The sequence below is a fragment of the Podarcis liolepis genome (assembly GCF_965112155.1).
Source record: "Podarcis liolepis genome assembly, chromosome: 8".
NCBI lineage: Eukaryota > Metazoa > Chordata > Lepidosauria > Squamata > Lacertidae > Podarcis > Podarcis liolepis.
Window position 1 is genome coordinate 36,039,477 of NC_139560.1, and position 19,618 is coordinate 36,059,094.

At 42.1% G+C, this 19,618-nt stretch overlaps 1 protein-coding gene across 1 annotated transcript; it reads left to right on the forward strand.

Moving 5' to 3' along the window:
* Positions 1–1,758: 1,758 nt before the first annotated feature.
* On the forward strand, positions 1,759–18,742 carry TTPA (alpha tocopherol transfer protein). Its single transcript, XM_083518061.1, has 5 exons — positions 1,759–2,382; positions 11,793–11,946; positions 13,206–13,399; positions 14,110–14,220; positions 16,490–18,742. Exons 1-5 carry the CDS (start codon positions 2,182–2,184, stop codon positions 16,661–16,663), a joined length of 834 nt encoding a protein of 277 aa, XP_083374187.1. The 5' UTR covers positions 1,759–2,181; the 3' UTR covers positions 16,664–18,742.
* Positions 18,743–19,618: the final 876 nt, after the last annotated feature.

A 19,618-nucleotide genomic window follows, 5' to 3' on the forward strand; every position in this document is an offset into this window, starting at 1 on the left:
AGCTGTGATACCAAAAAGGCTATTGAGACTTATAAACAAATAACAGCTCTAAAACCAAAAGGTTATAGCAAAACCATTAATGTTAGATTTCAAGGCAGGCTGTTTGAAGTAGGCTCTTCACTTTTGAAAAATTGTAGTGACCTTCCTTTACCTTACAGAATCAGTGCTACATAGATGTAGTTACATTGGAAGGTATTTGAGAGTTCATCAGATTAGGATTCCAATTAACTCCTTTTTTATTTCATCAGTTTATTCAGTAAAACAATATAGAAACATTTAAAATAAACTTCAATAGCAATACTTAGTAAGTATTTCAAGCTTTTGGTATAAGCAATTTATCCCCAACAACTTAATCATGTCCAGTGTTGTTGTTGTTTTTTTTTGGGGGGGGGGGTTAAAAAAAAAGAAAAGGTGCCAGTACTCCATAACAGTGATTACTGTCTCTCACACACACCCCAAAAGAAAAAGGAGAGGAAAGCCCTGATCTTATTTCTCCATATTCACCCTTAGGGAATTCTCATGCTTCCATTTAATTAGCTTCTGGTAAGTCTTAATCATAAATCAGTCAGATGGAAGTACTGGAATTTAAACCATTTTCTCAGGTGATTTCAGTTCAACAGTTTGGATGTAACCAAGATGCAGCTCAATCCAATTTTTGTTGACTACAAGTAAATATCAGAGTTCAGTAGGGCTTACTCCTAAATAAGAATGCAAAGGCTTGCAGCTTTAAATTAACAATACAAATCTCAGAGCCTAAAAAGCTGGCAATTTATAAATCTAAATCTAAAGGCCAGGGTCTATATTCATAAGACATTACGTAAGGGCAGTATATGGTCAAAACAAAACACTTAACACAGTTAAATGGAGTAAATATTCTAACAGAAGCAGAGCACTGAGAACCTGATTCAACTAATAAAGCCACTACAGAGGCCCTGCTAAAATACATTGTCACTTGGCTCTGAAAAACATAGCACACATAGCACACTTGAAAATTTCCCAGAAACCCATGTCCCTGATGGGGAGTAACATAGGCTTTCAGGGCCAAGTGACATTCTGTAGTGGCTTTAGTGACAAACATAATTAGGTCTTTTGTTTTGCTTTCTTCAGTATCTGTATTCCAACTCAACTAGTGTTGAAATCAGCACAAGGCTACTGTAAAATGGTTTAAGGAAGCACTGACTACTGAATTGGCCTAATTAATACCCACCTTTAGCCTTGAAAAGTTGTGCTGCGGCATTCCACTCTTTAATGACCTTGCTCATAAGTAAGACACTCAGCATGACTGATTGCTCTTTTAGACTTTTACAGCTGAGCAGGTGTTTGGATGGAAGACCCGGGAACCGCATGGAAGTACTATGAAATCCATGCTGGATATAAACGTTGTTGCAGAGAATAATAGCCCCCTCACAAGACTAATATTATTGTACTAGGGAGTTGTTTTTCCTCATCCCATGCTTATTGTTTACTGGGAGATGTACAGAGCGAGCCCTTTCAATGAACTTCCCAGCTGGAAGAGGGCTTTAGCGGGTAAGGGAAAGCCCCTCTACACATGATGAGAGGCACTCATTTGCTACAGGGCTGGGGAGCGTGAGGCTTGTTTCTTCAGGAAAGGGAAATGAAATGCCGGTGACCCCGACCCCAACTCGCATTTCATTTTGAACTCTTCCCTTCACCGTCTTGAATATAAGCTAGAAGCCATGCGCACACCCCTCCAATCCCAGTGGTTTGGTCCTACATTAGCCACGTACGTGCTAAGAAGGTTGACAAGGAGCCAAGGCTGCGCTTGGTGGCCCACGAGGTTCTCACGGGAGGAGCCGGGCTTGGGTTCTCCTTGTCCCTTCTCCGCCCCTAGTGCTTCACAGTGCGTTACGCCAAGCCCGGGGGAGCCTCGTCCGTTGCGCCTGCGGAGGCGCAGGAGTCGAGGCAGCCTGGCTCGGAGCCGAGTGGGCGAAGGCTGCCAATGAAAGCGGCGGCTCCTGTTTGCCATGCGGAGGCGCGGCGCAGACTCGACGGTTTGCTTGGCAGCGGGCTCGGCCGCCAATCTGGCAGCCGCGCCAGGCACTCCTCGCCCTCGTTATTATGTAATGGGGCCGGAGGAGCGGGGCCGCGGGAAGCCCTTGCTCATCCCTCAGTTGCAGCCGCGCCAGGCCGAGGCGAGGGAGTCGGCGGGGAGGTGGCGCCATGAGCCAAGACGAGCCGTGCGCCCTGAAAGGGAACCTCAACGAGCTGCCCGACGGCTCCCCGGTCGTGAGGGCCGCCGTGGCCGCGCTGAGGCGCCGAGCCCAGGAGGAGAATGTACAGCCTTCGCCCTGGTCCCTGTCCGACGCCTTCCTGGTCCGCTTCTTGCGAGCTCGGGATTTCGACGCCGAGCTGGCATGGAAGGTAAAGGGAGCGTGCGGGCGCGTGCACGATAAGCGCGTCTAGCCCACCCGGGCTGCGGGGGACTGAGCGCGCGCGGGGAAGCCTACCTGGCTCACTCTGTTTTTCAATGCACACATATCAGGGACTCAGTCCCACCTTGCCTAAGATTGCAGCACTACCACGCTTTCTTGAGATGCCTAAGCTTCAGGTTGTGACTACAGCACGCATCTCACTACAAGCGAGATGCAGGCAGAGAATCAGTTTGCCCACTGCAAAGCATAAGAGGAGGACATGGGTCTGTTGCACTTCTGTGTAATGTGCAATTGATTTTTGAATTCTGAATTTATTGTTATTCACGTTTTATATTGTATTTTATGTTGTTTTGTTGTTGCATCAATTAAGTGTTTTAAATTTGTTGTTAGCCGTCCTGAGCCCGGTTTTCTGAACCGGGAAGGGCAGGGTATAAAAAAAAAATTATTTATTTATTATTATTATAGCCAGGCTGAACTGTGGCAGGCTATGGAGAGGGCCTTAGCCACATCAGAAACAAGCATCACATTGCAATTTAATGTAGCTCTTAGAACAGCTCTTGGAAACAGCCGTGTATGCACATGCAATAATACTTCAGGACATTTAGGAGCACCTTGAGTTAAAGCAGCTTTACATGGCAGCTTTGGGCCCCACCCCACCCCACTCTGGGGCTTCCTACCTTTACAAGCTTAAGGATGGACACTACAGTTATTTCACAGCATCAACTTCCTATTCAAAGGCACCTTGTTACAAACACACAGGACATTTTGGCAACTGAGGCCAACCTTCCCTGGCCAGGGAAGAAGGGGTGAGTGAAGCTCCACATCAGGACTAAGGGGGGGGGGAGAGAAAGACTAACATTGAGGTCTGCTGCCCCTGTGAGCCCTGTGGCCTGAGTTGGTCGCCTCACCTGCCCTCATGGGTGGACTTGCTCTGGAAACACACCACGCCTGCTAAATGTTAGAATGAAATAAATTGATGGTATATTTTTGCTTTGCACAGTTTCTGCTTAATGTTACTATTCTTGAGGGGCAGTAAAATACTTGTTTTAAAAATACAAGTCCTTTAAAAAAAGGCGTAGTGAAAAAATAGTTCCCAAAGTTTCTTTACATCACAAAAAACAAAATATATGGCATTAGATGCACAGCATCACATAAAGAATACCATGTTGTGTGCAGCAAATTGTCCAAAGTTTGTCCTATAAAGCCCAGTGAGAGGCAAGTCCACTGGTCTCTTTTGGATTGTTTATTTGTCCTGAAGCTCACACTTCTATGTTTGCATATAAAACTCCAGAGACATGGTCTTGTAAAACATAGTTCGTCATTCATAGATTACTGCATCTGTCTTTGGACCCTATTGGCTAGAACCTTTCAACTTTATATATTTTCCAGTTAATGTGATTCCCCCCCCCCCCCCCCGGTGCACTTGCTTTTAAGGAACTTTTTATTTCAGGATACTGTTTAGAATTGCCTATTTTTCTTACCCTTTTTGTATTCTTTCTGTATCTTTTTGTGTTTGTAAAAACATCCATGGTAATGCCTGTGTTTCTCAGTATGGCAAGAAGCAGTAAAAAAGCCAAAGGTTATCTGAAGCAAGCAGTAGGTAGGATACTAATATGCTAGCTGTTCCTCTGGTGTGTGGCAGACATCTAAGAAGACCAGTAGCATCTGGGTAGGTGCTTTAATTCAGGGATTTTACATGGGGACAAAGGGCCAGTGCTTTGTTTCTTAAAAAATATTTAGGAGTAGTACTCTCGTTTTGACTCAAGAAAACCGCCATTTTATAGTTCAAATCAGGGAAAATAAATACAGTGGTACCTCGGGTTAAGTACTTAATTTGTTCCGGAGGTCCGTTCTTAACCTGAAGCACCACTTTAGCTAATGGGGCCTCCTGCTGCCGCTGCGCCGCCCGAGCACTATTTCTGTTCTCATCCTGAAGCAAAGTTCTTAACCCGAGGAACTATTTCTGGGTTAGCAAAGTCTGTAATCTGAAGCGTATGTAACCCGAGGTACCACTGTACAGTAAATGGACAAAAGTACAAAGATTCACAAAATGTTTAGGGGGTATGTGTACCCCTGCGTCTCTCCCAGAAAAAAGCACCGCAAAGAGCTAATCCACGCACACACTGTTCCTGATCAAAGATGTAGTTATAGTCACCACCTTTAAAAGATAATTAGAAGAAGAAGGAGGAGGAGGAGGAGTTTGGATTTGATATCCCGCTTTATCGCTACCTGAAAGAGTCTCAAAGCGGCTGACATTCTCCTTTCCCTTCCTCCCCCACAACAAACATGCTGTGAGGTGAGTGGGGCTGAGAGACTTCAGAGAAGTGTAACTAGCCCAAGGTCACCCAGCAGCTGCATGTGGAGGGGCGGAGACGCGAACCCGGTTCACCAGATTACGAGTCTACCGCTCTTAACCACTACACCACACTGGCTCTCATTGGATAAATTAGCTAAATTAAATAATAAAATGCATGGATGATAATGGTAGTCATTATGGCTAGAAGCTGTTGAGATGTTCTGCCTCTGCTGTTGGAGGCAGTATGCCTCTAAGTACCAGTTGCTGGGAATCCCAAGTAGAGAGAACAGCGGCATAGCTAGCCGCTTGGGTGCCTGGTGCAGGTGCGTGTCCTGCAGCCAGGGGCAGGGCGAACTGCCCATGGGTTAGGGCAAGCTTCTCCAGTGCCTTGAGCCTCTCCGCTGCCTCTCCCTCAGCTGTAGGGCAGCTGAGGGAGAGGCAGTAGGCAGACGCAAGTCCCATGCTGCTGTTTGACATTGTGGAACCTCCAGGCACCTAAACCACCACGTCACTCCTAAAAAGTTTTGTGAGCCCAATTAAAAAAAAAACTTCGTTTGTCACCCCTGCCACAGTAATGGCACTCAGGCGAGCCGCACCCCCCCTCGCACCCCCTTCCTCTGCAACTGGGAGAGAACACTGTGTTCTCCCATCCTACTTATGGGTTTCCCACGGGTATATAGCCAACTACAGTGAGAACAGGGTGTTAAACTGGTGGGTACTTGGCCGAATCTTGTTTTCAGATTTCTCTCTCACACACCCACACAACCCTGTGGCTGCCTTCTGAAAGGGGTGGGAAAGCATGTGCAGTGTTACAATCACAGAACTCCATGTAACATGCCTTGTAAACAAATATGGAGCTGCTGTCCCTCTTTGTCCCTCTTTGCTGTTATAACACAGTGTGTGATGCAATATCATTGCTCTTGAACATTGCCCTACCAACAGCCACATGTCATTAGATGTTGGTGATGGGGCAGCCCAATGTCACATCATATTGCAAAGAAAAGAGAGGGACGTGGCTGCTGGTTCCCTCACTGCAAGAAGCAAAGTTACAGGGAACCAGGCAGAGGGCCTTCTCGGTAGTGGCGCCCTCCCTGTGGAACATCCTCTCTTCAGATGTCAAGGAAATAAACTATCTGACTTTTAGAAGACATCTGAAGGCAGCCCTGTTTAGGGAAGTTTTTAACGTTTGGTGTTAAACAACAACTGAGAAGTGAAAGAGACAACACCATATATGGACAGAAGGAATTTCCAGGGACATAACAGTTTTCACACACAGGACAGAATAAAGATAATAGTCTGAGTTTGTCACTTGAAACTTTATAAACTTATATATTGTAACATCATGAATAGAAATCATTGATTATGTAGCTGTTAACTAAGGGATTATTATTATAACTGAAAAGTAACTGACATTCATTAAGATTATGGAATGCAGTGATTTAAGATTGGAAATGCACCCAAACCACCATGCAGGGAGCCACTTTAACTAAAATGTATTAATTGGAAGTTGACTGCCATTTTGATAATTGTATAATTTGGGGATTAATTGTTATTGTTATAATTTGGCTATTATTGGGGGTATATTGGAAAACTAATCACACACACACACACACACGTTGCATGCTGGTTTGTGCAGTTGCAGGTTCTTGGTTGGTGCAAAGAATAGTAACATAGGATGGTCTTCTATTGAGTCAGGCCATTATCTACTACAGTGCCCAGCTCAGTATTGTTTTCACTGATTAGCAGCAGTTTTTCAGGTTTCAGATTGGGATCTATGCCAGACCTACCTGGATATGCTGAGGATTGGACCTTGGACCTTGGGGTGTGCAACACTGATACTCTACCACTGTTAAAAGAAATACAAATTTTCAGGGATTATTTAGGAGATTAAGCACCTCCCTTTGTCACGAATAAAACATGGACTCATGTTAATGCCGTGTATGCTAACGGACGACTGAAGAAGGAATAAATATGTTTGTGTATCTTTTTAAGTTTTGTAAGTCATGCTGCCAGTGGATAAGGCACAGAGGAAAGCAAAAAGAAAGGAAACAGTGATCTTCAGACCATGAAGTGGCTAGCTGAACATATCCTCAGAAGAAGGATATAGGATCTGAATGGCTCAGCTGAAAACCCATACAGTGGTACCTCGGGTTACATACGCTTCAGGTTACAGACTCTGCTAACCCAGAAATAGTACCTCAGGTTAAGAACTTTGCTTCAGGATGAGAACAGAAATCGTGCTTCGGCGGCGCAGCGGCAGTGGGAGGCCCCATTAGCTAAAGTGGTGCTTCACGTTAAGAACAGTTTCAGGTTAAGAATGGGCCTCTGGTACGAATTAAGTACTTAACCCGAGGTACCACTGTATTGTCTTTTAAGCTTCTGATGATAATATAAATGCTTATACCTGCATTTCCAATAATATAAAAGCACAAAGTTTATTTGATGTCTGTTTGCAGTGCCATTCATACATCAATAATACAAGGCTACCTGATTCTCTTTCATTCTAGGAAAAATGTACAGGAAATTAGGGCACAGGAAGGAAGAGGGCTCTTGCTGATTCACAGATGCCCGTGTGTTGATTTATTTTATTTCATAAAATTTATATATGGCTTGATTGCGGAAAACCCCATAGCACACATGCAAACATTTCTCCCACATTTTAGCATGCATATAAAACCTTCATTTAATAGGTATGGAACCCCACCTTTACACTTCCTTTCTCACACACACACACACAAATGCATTTCTCCTCACATGTATGCATGCATATACTCACAAGAGTACAGAAAGGAAATGAGTACTCCCATAGCTTTTCCTCTCTGTTCTCCTGCCCCTCAAACCCATGTGACCTCTCTCTCATCCCCCCACCTCTCTTTTACTCTTCTTCATCATCCAGACCCTTACTGGTGCTTGCAGGAAGAAACATGCTGTCAACTTATCTCCCATAAGTCTTTGATGGAAGAGGTCCAGGATGAGGGTGTTTGTTGATGCATTGTGGGCTAGAGAAGCCGCTGGAAGGCCATCTACTGACCACCTTTACTTCCAGTGGCCTATCAGAAAAAACATCTCCTGTTCACTAGTCTCAGATCCTTGGCAACTTAAGGATCTCTGGTAACCTAAAACCTTGCAAGCAAGCACAATTTTTGAATTATATGAAGCTGGTCTGATGGGGAGCATAGAACTGTTGGCATCCTCCCAACAGTGTTGTTGTTGTTGTTTTTAAAGCCTTGGGAGTTTCCAGCATCCACAATTATCTACTCATTTGGGGTGTGTACTTTAGTTATATGATAGAGGAGGAAAAACCACACGGTTGCACCACTTGAATTATATCAAGGTAATTACTGTATACTCACTCCTGAGTCAGTTAATGTTAGTTAGTTGCTTGCCTTGCACTCCTTTTGTGCAGTTATTGATTCACAGTCAGAATAGAACAAGCGCTACAACTAATACTTTGCTACAAATGGCAACATTTATTCATACTGTTATGGGGATCCTAGCAAAGTGATACATTAGGTCTCCAGCCTAACTCCTCACTGGATCAATAATGCACACAAGTGTGCCAGCATTCTTTACTGCTGTGGCTGTGACAGAAAATCTATTATCACTCTTGTATCTAGGAGCTTTCCTCTGAGTAGTTGAGAAATGGCAAAGATAGAAACGGTTTGTAATTGAGAAAGGCAACATTCATAGTACCCATGCTTTGCATAGATAGATAGATAGATAGATGATAGATAGATAGATAGATAGATAGATAGATAGATAGATAGATAGATATTAACAACATTAGAAAACAACTTCAAGTGAGTGAAATTACTCAGAGACAACCCTCAGTGTCAAAGTTGGAAAAGAAGAAATACTGCCTTCAAGAAAGGATTTCCTTCAGAACTATGGCTAGTAAGGAATCTTGAAATACCAATTGGCCCTATAGATAGATGACAGTAACCATTGCAAATAGGGTAATTGTAAATAGGTCAAATTTATTTTTAATGCAGCAGTTTTGTACAAAAGCAGTTTTGTGCAAAACAACTGTATAAATGAATGAATAAGTGCTCCATGAATATGCCTGGTGAAATAGACATAAGAACTTCTCTGCTCTCTTAATCTCCCAGGGCAATCTCTTCCTAGATTTCTGCTCCAAGTACATACTTCCAGGTAGGGTCTGGGCTTCTCACAACAGCTGCTTGTGTGGGCTTGGCTGACTTAAGCCTTGGTACAACTCTGCTGCCAATACCAGTTGTCAGCCTTTTCTTCTTTTGGCTCTGTCTCCTGTTAGACCACATCCACCCACCAACTCCATCCCCTGTTGTGCACATTTCCTACCTTTTGACCCTTCCTTTTATGCCTTCCTCTTGCCATTAATAGTCCACAAGGGTTCCTCCTGATCTGACTGATCAGTCTCCTTCCCACACTGCTTCATTCAAGGTACTTCACATCAGTGGAAGCACTTGGGAAGATATGGCTTAGGTCAGTGATGGCCAAACTTGGCCCTCCAGCTGTTTTGGGACTACAATTCCCTGACCACTGGTCCAGTTAGCTAGGGATGATGGGAGTTGTAGTCCCAAAACAGCTGGAGGGCCAAGTTTGGCCATCACTGGCTTAGGTCATGATACCCCTGCAATGTATACACAATCTTAGTTCAGTGTGATACAGTATTCCTGATTTAGGAGCTCGGCACAATCCAGAGATAAGGAATCATGGTGTTTGTTTAATACAGTCCCAAACTGTGAACGCTTGTGTATTAAACTTAACAAATCTGTTTCCTTTGCCATAAGTGTTATTCAAAATAAGGAGGATTATGTCACAACATAAAGTGTTATTGGAAAAACAAGCATCCTGTTGAAAATGGGGGAAAGGCTAAGAATTAAGCATTGGGAAATATCCATTCAAAGTTCATAAGAATTTCTCCAACATTTGAAAACAAACTGTGAGGCTAGACTTTTTCCAACCCAAATATCTCCAGTTGAAAGCCTAAGGATGATTAATGTGGATAAATCATTTCTCATATGAGAAGCACATAAACCTTTAAAGCTATACATTAATTTATCTTTTGAGCCCTGGGTACTTGTCATTCCTGCTTTAATTGGTAAATGGACATGCCTTAGAATAACTGATGGCTAAGATCATGAGATCACTCTACAGATGACCTGAGTAAACTGAATCAGATTTGTTAGTGGGTGCATTGGTACAAATGTGAAAATCCATAAGCAAAGTCCTCTGTCCCAACATAAGAAGTGTGCATGTTCAGGAAACATGCAGATACTGATCAGAACAATGAAAGACAAAACTCGAATGAAATTATAGGTTGTACATACACTGATATGAATGCAAGATAAGATCATCTGCCCAAATGTATTCATTAGGTGAGAGTGCAGAAAGAAGATGCTGGATGTCTCTATTAAAAGAGAAGCTTGGCTCATTTCTTCATTCTTTCCAGGCACTTCTTCACAGTTGTACATTTAGCTTCTTTGTTTAGCACATTTAGCTACTTAACATAGTCTGATGGTATCAAAAACTGCTCCATATTCCAGAATGATTGCCTAAAGGGACTTACTTCATGTTGATCATGGGGCAAGTGCATTCAGATATCAACAAATCACTCCTTGGAAGCTTTGTTCTTAATGAAAGTGAGACAATTTATACAGATTTGATAATGGGACCAAAAAATGAAGGAGAAAACTTGTATTATTATTTTGCATTTATGAGAAAGAAAAAGAAATGAATTGTTGAGAGAAGAATAGTAATTGAAAGGTAGCTTCATCTACCTGGATAAGTCTTAAAATAAACTATGGATATTTCCCTGTTTACCTACTAAGTGTAACCTATTAAGTAGCAAATATTGTTCCAAGTAAAATTCCTGTTAGACAAGACTTATGTAAAAATCATGTTCTGGTTAGATAATAGTTATGTAGTGCTCCTGAATTCTACCTTGTTCTGAATACAGTACCAATGGGGAAAGGATCTGTTTTCTTTTCCTCCAAAAAGAAAGACCAACATTGTCTCTGAACCAGGCTAGCAACCAGAAAAATCTCTATAGTGCTTGATAGTCTTGCTGTAAAAAGGTGTTGCTATCTGCATTGTTTACTGGTGGTGTGTGGGAAAATGTAGGGTTGAATCCAATGAAGTCATCCCATCAGCACGAATACTTTCACCTGCACAACAGGACTTTTCCTCCCTTGTCTTCTGCACCTCCCAGTCTGTTTCTGAGGGTTCCCCCAACCTTCCAGAGGAGATTTAGGGGAAGGGAAGTCACGTTGTGCAGGCAGAAGTCTTTGCACTCATGGGATGTCTTCTTTGGATACAACCCACATGCTTGGTTTCAGTGATTTCTTTACATGCTTACTCAGATGCAAATAGGATCCAGTGGGGTTTACTCCAAGGTAAGTGAGCACAGGATTCAGCCTAAGTGACCATGTTAATAATTGTGGGACCCATGCCTCTGCTGCTTTGTTTGACCCACACCAAGCTGCTTTTATTTGAAATTGTTTTGCTTCTTAATATTGTATACTTGTAAGCAAGTTTTACTTGTTTTCAGTTGTATGATTATATACCCTTTATGGTGAAGGCTGGGTTGGAAACCTTATACTGGTCCTGTTTTGGAAGCTTATACTTTCTGTCACAATTGTGCACTGTTCTTCCTTCCATCAAGTTCAAGGCAATGAACACGAGGGCCTGCTTCTCCACCCCACCCCCCCTCACAGCAGTCATGTGAAGCAGGTTATCTTGAGATGCTGTATATTGAATGGTACAGGATTAACCTGTGAGCCTCATCTCTGAGTAGGGATTAAAATCCAGACTCCTTGCTACCTAATTGCACCACAGGGATTAAACCTGCAACCTTGTCATTATCAGCATCACACTCTTATCGACTAAGCTATCTATAGTCAAGTCTAGTGTTACAGGAGATTAATTTCAACAAAAGGAAACCAGCCTAAATGTTAAAATATATTTGCACACAGTTTGTGAAATTAACTGAGATAAAAGTATGCATATACTTAGCGGGAAGGGCAGTAATATTTTACAACATAAGAATCATGTAACAGAATACTCTACAACTGACTGCTTTGCGGTACTATCTCCCCCTCTTTCTGCTATTTCTTTCCCAGCTATTGAAAAACTATCACAAGTGGAGAGCTGAATTCCCAGAAATAGTTGGAGATGTACGGCCTTTCTCTGTCCTTGGTCTGATGAAATCTGGTTACCTTGGAGTTCTGAAGGAGAGGGACCCAGCTGGTAGCAAAGTTCTCATTTACAGAATTGGCAAGTAGCTTTTCTTTTTGCAACACTGGCAAGTAGTATGCTTCCTCTGACTTCTTGTAATGTAAGGCTGTCGTCTCGCAGCCCCCACTGGTGGATTTGTAGTACTTCATCAGAATCCTGGATTTGCATGAAGTTCGGGTGGAGGAGGCAGAAGAGAAGGCAGGTTTCACAACAGCAGTGGCCATGGCAGGAAGCTAGGAAGGACTCTGAGAATGGAAAGTGGTGGGAGGGGTCTGAATAGATTGGAAAGGGAGGGTTGTTGTGGTCGTGGTTGTTTACAAAAGTAGCACAGGTGGGTACAACACAGAAATTGTACACAGAAAATAACACCAAAAAGCAAACACAAAAAGTGCTGCTCCCAGCTCCCTTCTTGCAGCATTGAAACCTTCTTTTAAACTGCCACTTTTTCTCTCAGTGTCTCCCACTTCCACTTTCTTTATTCAAACCTCTGCCACTTGTTTAAAACCTGCATTTTCCTCTCAATATCTCTCCCTTTTCTCTTTCCCCTTTTCTTTTCCTCAGCTGCCTTGTGTGAGAGACATAGAGGATGTGGAGCCCTCAAATATTTCACAGTACTTTCACACAGTGTATTTAGTTCCTGGTGCTATGTGTTGACTTCAACATGACATTCCAGATTCAATGTAGAAATTTAGAACAAATATTTTATTATCAAACACTCATACGGTGACAACATCCATCAACTCAGTCGAACCTTCTCTAACTGAATGAGCTAACTGACAGACTTGCTCTTAAGATTCTGTTCATCTTTAAGGTACAGTAACATATAGCATCAGGGTATGTGAGTGCAAAGGGGGCTGTGGAATCTGAGGCAGGAGGAAGCCCAGAAATGGAGGGGGGAATCTGTGTGCAAGGGAGAATTGTAGGAAGGAGGAGGTAGGAATAAAGGAGATGAAGGTAAAAATAATGGGTTGTATGGACAAAGTGGGCTTTGAATTAGGACACTGGAGGAGACATGGAAGTGGGGATGGTCTGTGTGCAAGCAGGAACTGAGAGAAGGGAAAAGGGGCTGAAGGTTAAAATCAGCTTAGCATTTTTGTAGCCCATGAAGGGTTAGGCATTTATTTAAATGACATCATTTCAAAGCAGGTAAGAAATCAGCAAACGGGTGTATTTTGCCCATTATTCACTGTCCAGTTTAAGCCAAAGTACCACGTTTAAGACATTTTAGTTCCATTGGCCTTTTTGGGGGGAAAGTGCTTACTTTATTCATCTCCCTCTCTCCTCTCTTTTGTCATTAGAAAAATGGGACCCAAAGACATTCACAGCATTTGATTTGTTTCGTTTAAGTCTTATCACATCTGAGCTCATTGTGAGAGAGCTAGAAACACAGCGGAATGGAGTCAAGGGTATCTTTGATCTTCAAGGATGGAGATTCGCTCATGCATTTCAGATCACGCCTACGGTTGCCAAGATAATAGCTGCCGCGATCACAGTGAGCTTTGGTTCTAAATTTTAGTTATGCTGTAAGCAGATAGTGGCTTTCACGTACCAATGTTTTTGGAGAACAAGAGCATTAGATAGCTCCTGTGTTTTTAATACAGTCTAATTCTGCTGTTCTAGATGGCTTGAGGTATTCTAACAACACCACTACCGATATTTAGTATTATTAGCACTTGGTCAAGTGGGCAGAGTGTGTCATGTCCTTCTTAGGGAACCAATATAACTCCTGACTGGGAGCTGTGGGGCTGAGCAGAGATGTGGATGCACTGCTGCCTCTTAAGTCCTGCTGCTCAGGGTGAAAAGTGTTGGTGGTGGTTCAGGTGTAATGAGGAAACTATTATTAATTAACCCAGGAATGCCAAGAAGGGAGGAGGGAAGGGCAGCGTGAGAATGGAGTGCTTAAGCACAAGGCACAGGCATATCTCAGCTTAATAAGGCAAGATATATCTATCTGAACTGGGCCATATTCTCCTGAATTTTCTCAACCCCACATTTATTTTCTTTCTTATGAGATAGGCACATTGTGACTATTTTATAAATGCAGTCCTAAGTACTTGAAAACCCAGGGGTGGCTATGGTCAGAAAACTTCTGCTTAAAATCAAATGTAGTCTGACATTTTGGCAGGTCTGCTCATGCGAATGTAGGCATTAGAATATGAAGGTCCTAGTCTTCTATCATGCTTCTCTCCGCTCTCTTCGCAGGATGCCTTTCCACTAAAAGTTCGTGGAATCCACTTGGTTAATGAGCCTTTGCTCTTTCACCCGGTCTTTGCTCTAATTAAGACATTCCTCTCAGAAAAGATTAAAGCACGGGTGAGTAAATGCTAATTCTTTGTCTATGAAATTCACACATTATCCCAACACATTTTCTTTTTAAATAAAAAGAGACTACACCTCTTTTATTCCAATAGGGTTCTATAAGTTTTATATTTCATTAATGTGGGTTCATACAATAGCTCAAAATGCCACAAGATGGTGCCATTCAAGCTATTTTCATGCACGTTTCCCATGTAGGCCACACTGTATTCCCCACTGTCTCCAAAGGGTTGCCTACACAAGAACAACAGCCCTTGTAGAGATGCTCCACATTGAACCCTAGAATTGTAGAGTTGGAAGGGACCCTGAGGGTCATCTAGTCCAACACCCTGCAATGCAAGAATCTTAACTAAAGTATCTATGGCAGTTGACCATCCAACCTCTGCTTACAAACCTCCAAGGAGAGTCCAACACCTCCCAAGGGAGTCTGTTCCACTGTCAAACAGCTCCTACTGTCACAAAATTCTTGCTGATGTTCAGTCAAAATCTCCTTTCTTGTAACTTGAATCCATTGGTTCAGGTCCTAGCTTCTGAAGCAGGAGAAAACAAGCTTGCTCCATCCTCCATGTGACACCCATTTAGATATTTGATTATTGTTATAATATCTCCTCTCAGTGTCCTCTTTACTAGGCTAAACATAGACTATTTCCTCAATCGTTCCACATAAGGCTTGATTTCCAGACCCTTGATCATCTTGGTTGCCCTTCTCTGCACATGTTCCAGTTTGTCAATAATCTTCTTAAATTGTGGTGCCCAGAACTGGACACAGGACTCTAGGTGTGCTCTGACCAAGGCAGAATAGAGCAGGACTATTATTTCCCTTGATCAGTATACGTCTGTTGATGCAGCTTAGAAGACCATTGACTTTTTTTGCTGCTTCATCACACTGTTGACTCATGTTAAGCTGGTGGTCTAAGACCCATAGATCCTTTTCACATGTAGTACTGACAATCCCATATTATATTTGCGCAGCTGGTTCTTCCTGCCTAAGTGTAGAACTTTATCTTTGTCTCTATTGAAATTAATTTGTTAGTTTGGGCACAGTTCTCCAATCTGGTCAGGATATTTTGAATTCCAATTTTGACTTCAGTAGCATTGGCTACACCTCCCTGTTTGGTGTCATCTGCAAATTTGATGAGCACCACCCCATTACCTTCATCAAATTCACTTATAAGGACATTGAACAACAACAGCCCAGGACAGAACCCTGCAGCACCCCACTTAGCACTTTCTCCCAGAATGACAAGGAACTGTTAGTGACAATTCTTTAGTTTTTAGCAGCAATCAGCTACAAATCCACCTAACAGTTACCTCATCCAGGCCACATTTTACTAGTCTGCAATAATATAATGGGAGACTTTGTGAAAACCCTTCCTGAAATCAAGATACACTATGTCCACAGCACTTCCATGATCCACCAAGCTTGCAACTCTATCGAAAAAAGAAATGAGATTACAGTGGTGCCTCGCAAGACGAAATTAATTCTTTCTGCGAGTTTTTTCGTCTTGCAAATTTTTCGTCTTGTGAAGCAATGCACCCTGGGTATTAACGGTTTTAAGAAAAAGGAAACAAACTCGCAAGACGTTTTCGTCTTGCGAAGCAAGCCCATTGGGAAATTTGTCTTGCGAAGCAACTCAAAAAACCAAAAACTCTTTCGTCTTGCGAGTTTTTTGTCTTGTGAGGCATTCGTCTTGCGAGGTACCACTGTAATTTGGCATTACTTGTTTTTGAGAAACTTATTCTGGGTCTTTGTAATCACAGCATCATTTTCAAAGTGCTCACAGACTCGTACTTCATCTGTTCAGATCCTAGGATGGTTTACAAAATAATTCAATAAAAATATGTGTATCATAAAGCAAATAATAAAACTTGAAAACATCAGATAAAAATAATATGCAATCATAAGTCATATAGGCAGATCTTTTGTTTCAGCCAGAGCTCACCAGAGCTCAGTTCCAGCACCTGTTAGGTGGGTGCCATTGCCATTCCAAGAGAACAAGGGAGAAGTTCATGGTGAGCTCTGGCACCTCTTTTTCTAGAAAAATAGCATTGCATATAGGTAGAGTGCAGCACTTTCAACACCTTGAATTGGGCCTAGTAGGAAACAGGCAGTCAGTGGTCTCATCATGAACAACTGTACACATCAATTTCCCTATTAACTAAGCCACTTGCCTTAACAGGACTTAAACTGTACAATGCTCTGATAGTGAATTTTGTCTTCTTGAATAGTATTAAGTAAAGGTAGAAACAATTCCTCTTATTGCAGATCCACATGCATGGGAGTAACTATGTTCCTACTCTCCAACAACACTTCCCAGCCAGCATTCTCCCAAAAGAATATGGCGGTGAAGCTGTCACCATTGAAACCCTTTCCCAAGAATGGACTAACTTCGTAATGGATTCTGAAAGTTATCTTCAGAGTATTACTCTGATTAAGTAGTATGTTCTGGGAGAAGCACAGTTATTTGATTATTAACCAAAATATGAGAGAGAGATGATGGTGACGATGACAATGATAGCTTCAATGTGATTTACAGAAGATTTAAATGGGGGTTGAGGTTGGCTCAGACTACAGAAGTTAGTGAAACAAACAACTACATATGCAGACTTGACTTAGATAAATGTGAAATTGCTTTTACACCAATGTCAAATGTTTTGATATCTGAATAATATTTCTGGAGAATACATGCCTTATCTGCTGCATTCTTTCTTAAGGCAAGGAAGAGAACAAGTAAAATGGAAATTTTACAACAAGGGTGGTAAATGTGTGGGTCCTCTAGATGTTGCTGGACTCTAGCTTCTGTTTGCCCCAGCAAGCCCGGCCACTGGCCAGGGATGATGGGAGTTTTAGTCCAGTAATGTCTGAAGGGCACAGGCTCCCCGTCCATTTTACAGGAAGAGGAATATTTCCACTAGAAGGCACTTTGCAGCTTCTTATATATTAATTGAATTGCCTGCTGGATGTACGATTAAAACAAACATAAGAACAGCCTAAGATCAGATCAAAGGCTCATCTACCCCACTGTTCTTCCTAGTGGCCAACTAGATGCCCTTTAGAAGCTGGCATGTGTGGCAAAGTGGAAGTAGCCATTTTCAGTTTCTTGCCTTAGTATCTGGTATTCAGAAATATGGTGCCTCTAAATACGGAAGCTGACTTCAGCTGTTATGACTAATAGCCATAAAATAATCCATCATACACAAAGTTGTCTTATTATCAATCATGAACCTACTTGCAATTATGGTGCCTTTGGGATACTGGAGAGGGATCAAACTTTTTATACAACAATAGCTAGTAATTTAGATATATTTGCAGGCTAAGCTTATGTTTACATAAAATTAATCTTTGTTATATTCAGTGAAGTTTTTTCTGAGCCTTCTGTCTACTCCGAAGTAATTGCAACTGGGTTTACTGGAATTTACTCTCAAATAAGTGAATATAGGATTGCAGGTTTTACTTATTCTTTCATTGTACAAGCTGGCAAGGGGCTAACAAGTAAATACATAAAATAAAATGCACCAACTGTAGCATAGTCCTTAGAATAGTGATTGTGCTTAGACACACTTTTTAGCCTTACTGTTTGCTTTCAGAAGATTATCATTCCTTGAAATTATTTTATGGGGAGAGGTGGATTATCTGTGAAATACTTAGCTACCGCTGCCAGAGAGGGGTTGGTAGCATAGTGCACTAATGGGAAAAGTCACATTTTAGCTGTTACATATTTATTAATTCCCTAGTTGGGTAAGCCCTGATTGCTTATCCCCTTGGACCAGCACCCTGAAAAGATGTGAATACCTGCTAATATGAAACAGTTTTGCTACAACAGTGTTTTCTGCAAAGCAAAAAGGAAAGCTCTATCACGCTGCAGTGCCTTGTCACTTCCCAGCACAAGGCAATGAGTCTATTCTGATGGTTCTGTGGCAACTACAATAGCTTTAGGTCCTCAGGATGTATAAACTTTTCTTATTTCATTGTATTTTGTGTGAATTACCCACAAACTACTGTGACAGATCTACAGCTTTCTCTGTCTACCTAAACCTCTTACCATGCCATGCATCTGACAAAATGGGCTTTGGGCTCAGAAAGCTTATTCTGCAATAACAGGACAATCATATGCATCTCTGCTTAAAAGTCACCCCCAACGAGTTAAGTGCACTGGATTGCAGTCTAAAAAATTAGTCTTTAATTAAAGTGTCACAATACTCTGTTACATGTGATAAATACTTAAGCATTTGCCAACATTGTTCTATTAACAGTTACTGAGCAAATTATTTATTAATGGGAAAGATATTTAATTTTCAGATGTCTAATTTATATTTTATCCAGCAGTTTTAGAATCCTATAGGGTAGCATGACATCAGCAGAACAGAAAGGAAGAAATCATGTAATTTAGAAATGATAAAGGAACTCTAATTGTACCAAGTGTGCCTAAAAACAACAACCCAACCAGCAACATGTTAGCAGATACAACTTGTTATATGCTGTATTTTTTTCTAATTTTGTACATTATAAATGAGCCAAGCTGTCCCATCATTTGTGAGTGTGTATTTTTTTCTCAACACCACTTGCTTTTATTGCAATACTAAATATTATTTCACGACAGTCTATTTCTCTTCATTCTACACTAAGAGTAGTTCATTAAGCAGTCAAAATTTGAAGACAAACTATGTTAATAGGGCTGGAGGAAGTGCTTTGCATTCGAAGTACTTCCACCAAGCAGCATGTTTTTGTCTGCATGGGGGATGCTCCGTTTAAACGGAGCAGTTTTTCTACTGCATAGGAAGCTAAAGGTAAAGGGACCCCTGACCGTTAAGTCCAGTCGCGGACGACTCTGGGGTTGCGACGCTCATCTCGCTTTACTGGCCAAGGGAGCTCGCGTACAGCTTCCGGATCATGTGGCCAGCATAACTAAGCCACTTCTGGCGAACCAGAGCAGCGCACGGAAATGCCGTTTACCTTCCACTGGAGCGGTACCTATTTATCTACTTGCACTTCGTGCTTTCAAACTGCTTGGTTGCCAGGAGCAGGGACCGAGCAACAGGAGCTCACCCTGCTGCGGGGATTTGAACCAATGACCTTCTGATCAGCAAGCCCTAGGCTCTGTGGTTTATCCCACAGTGCCACCCGCATCCCATGCATAGGAAGCTATTTACACTCAAAATGCTTCCTCCAGAAACATTTCAAAGGAACACTCTGTAACTGCCTATCAGCTGATCAGCAGTGGCAGCAAGCCCATTACAAGGCAAGCTCCCAGCGCCAGTCAGCTGATGGTTGCTGAATGTGCATCTTCAGAGGAGGTTGCTGTAGCTGCCACTCTAAAACTTTTATGAGTGTCAATAATCTGATGTTATTATCACAGCTGGTGACTGACAGGTGGTTAGCCAACCCATTTATCAA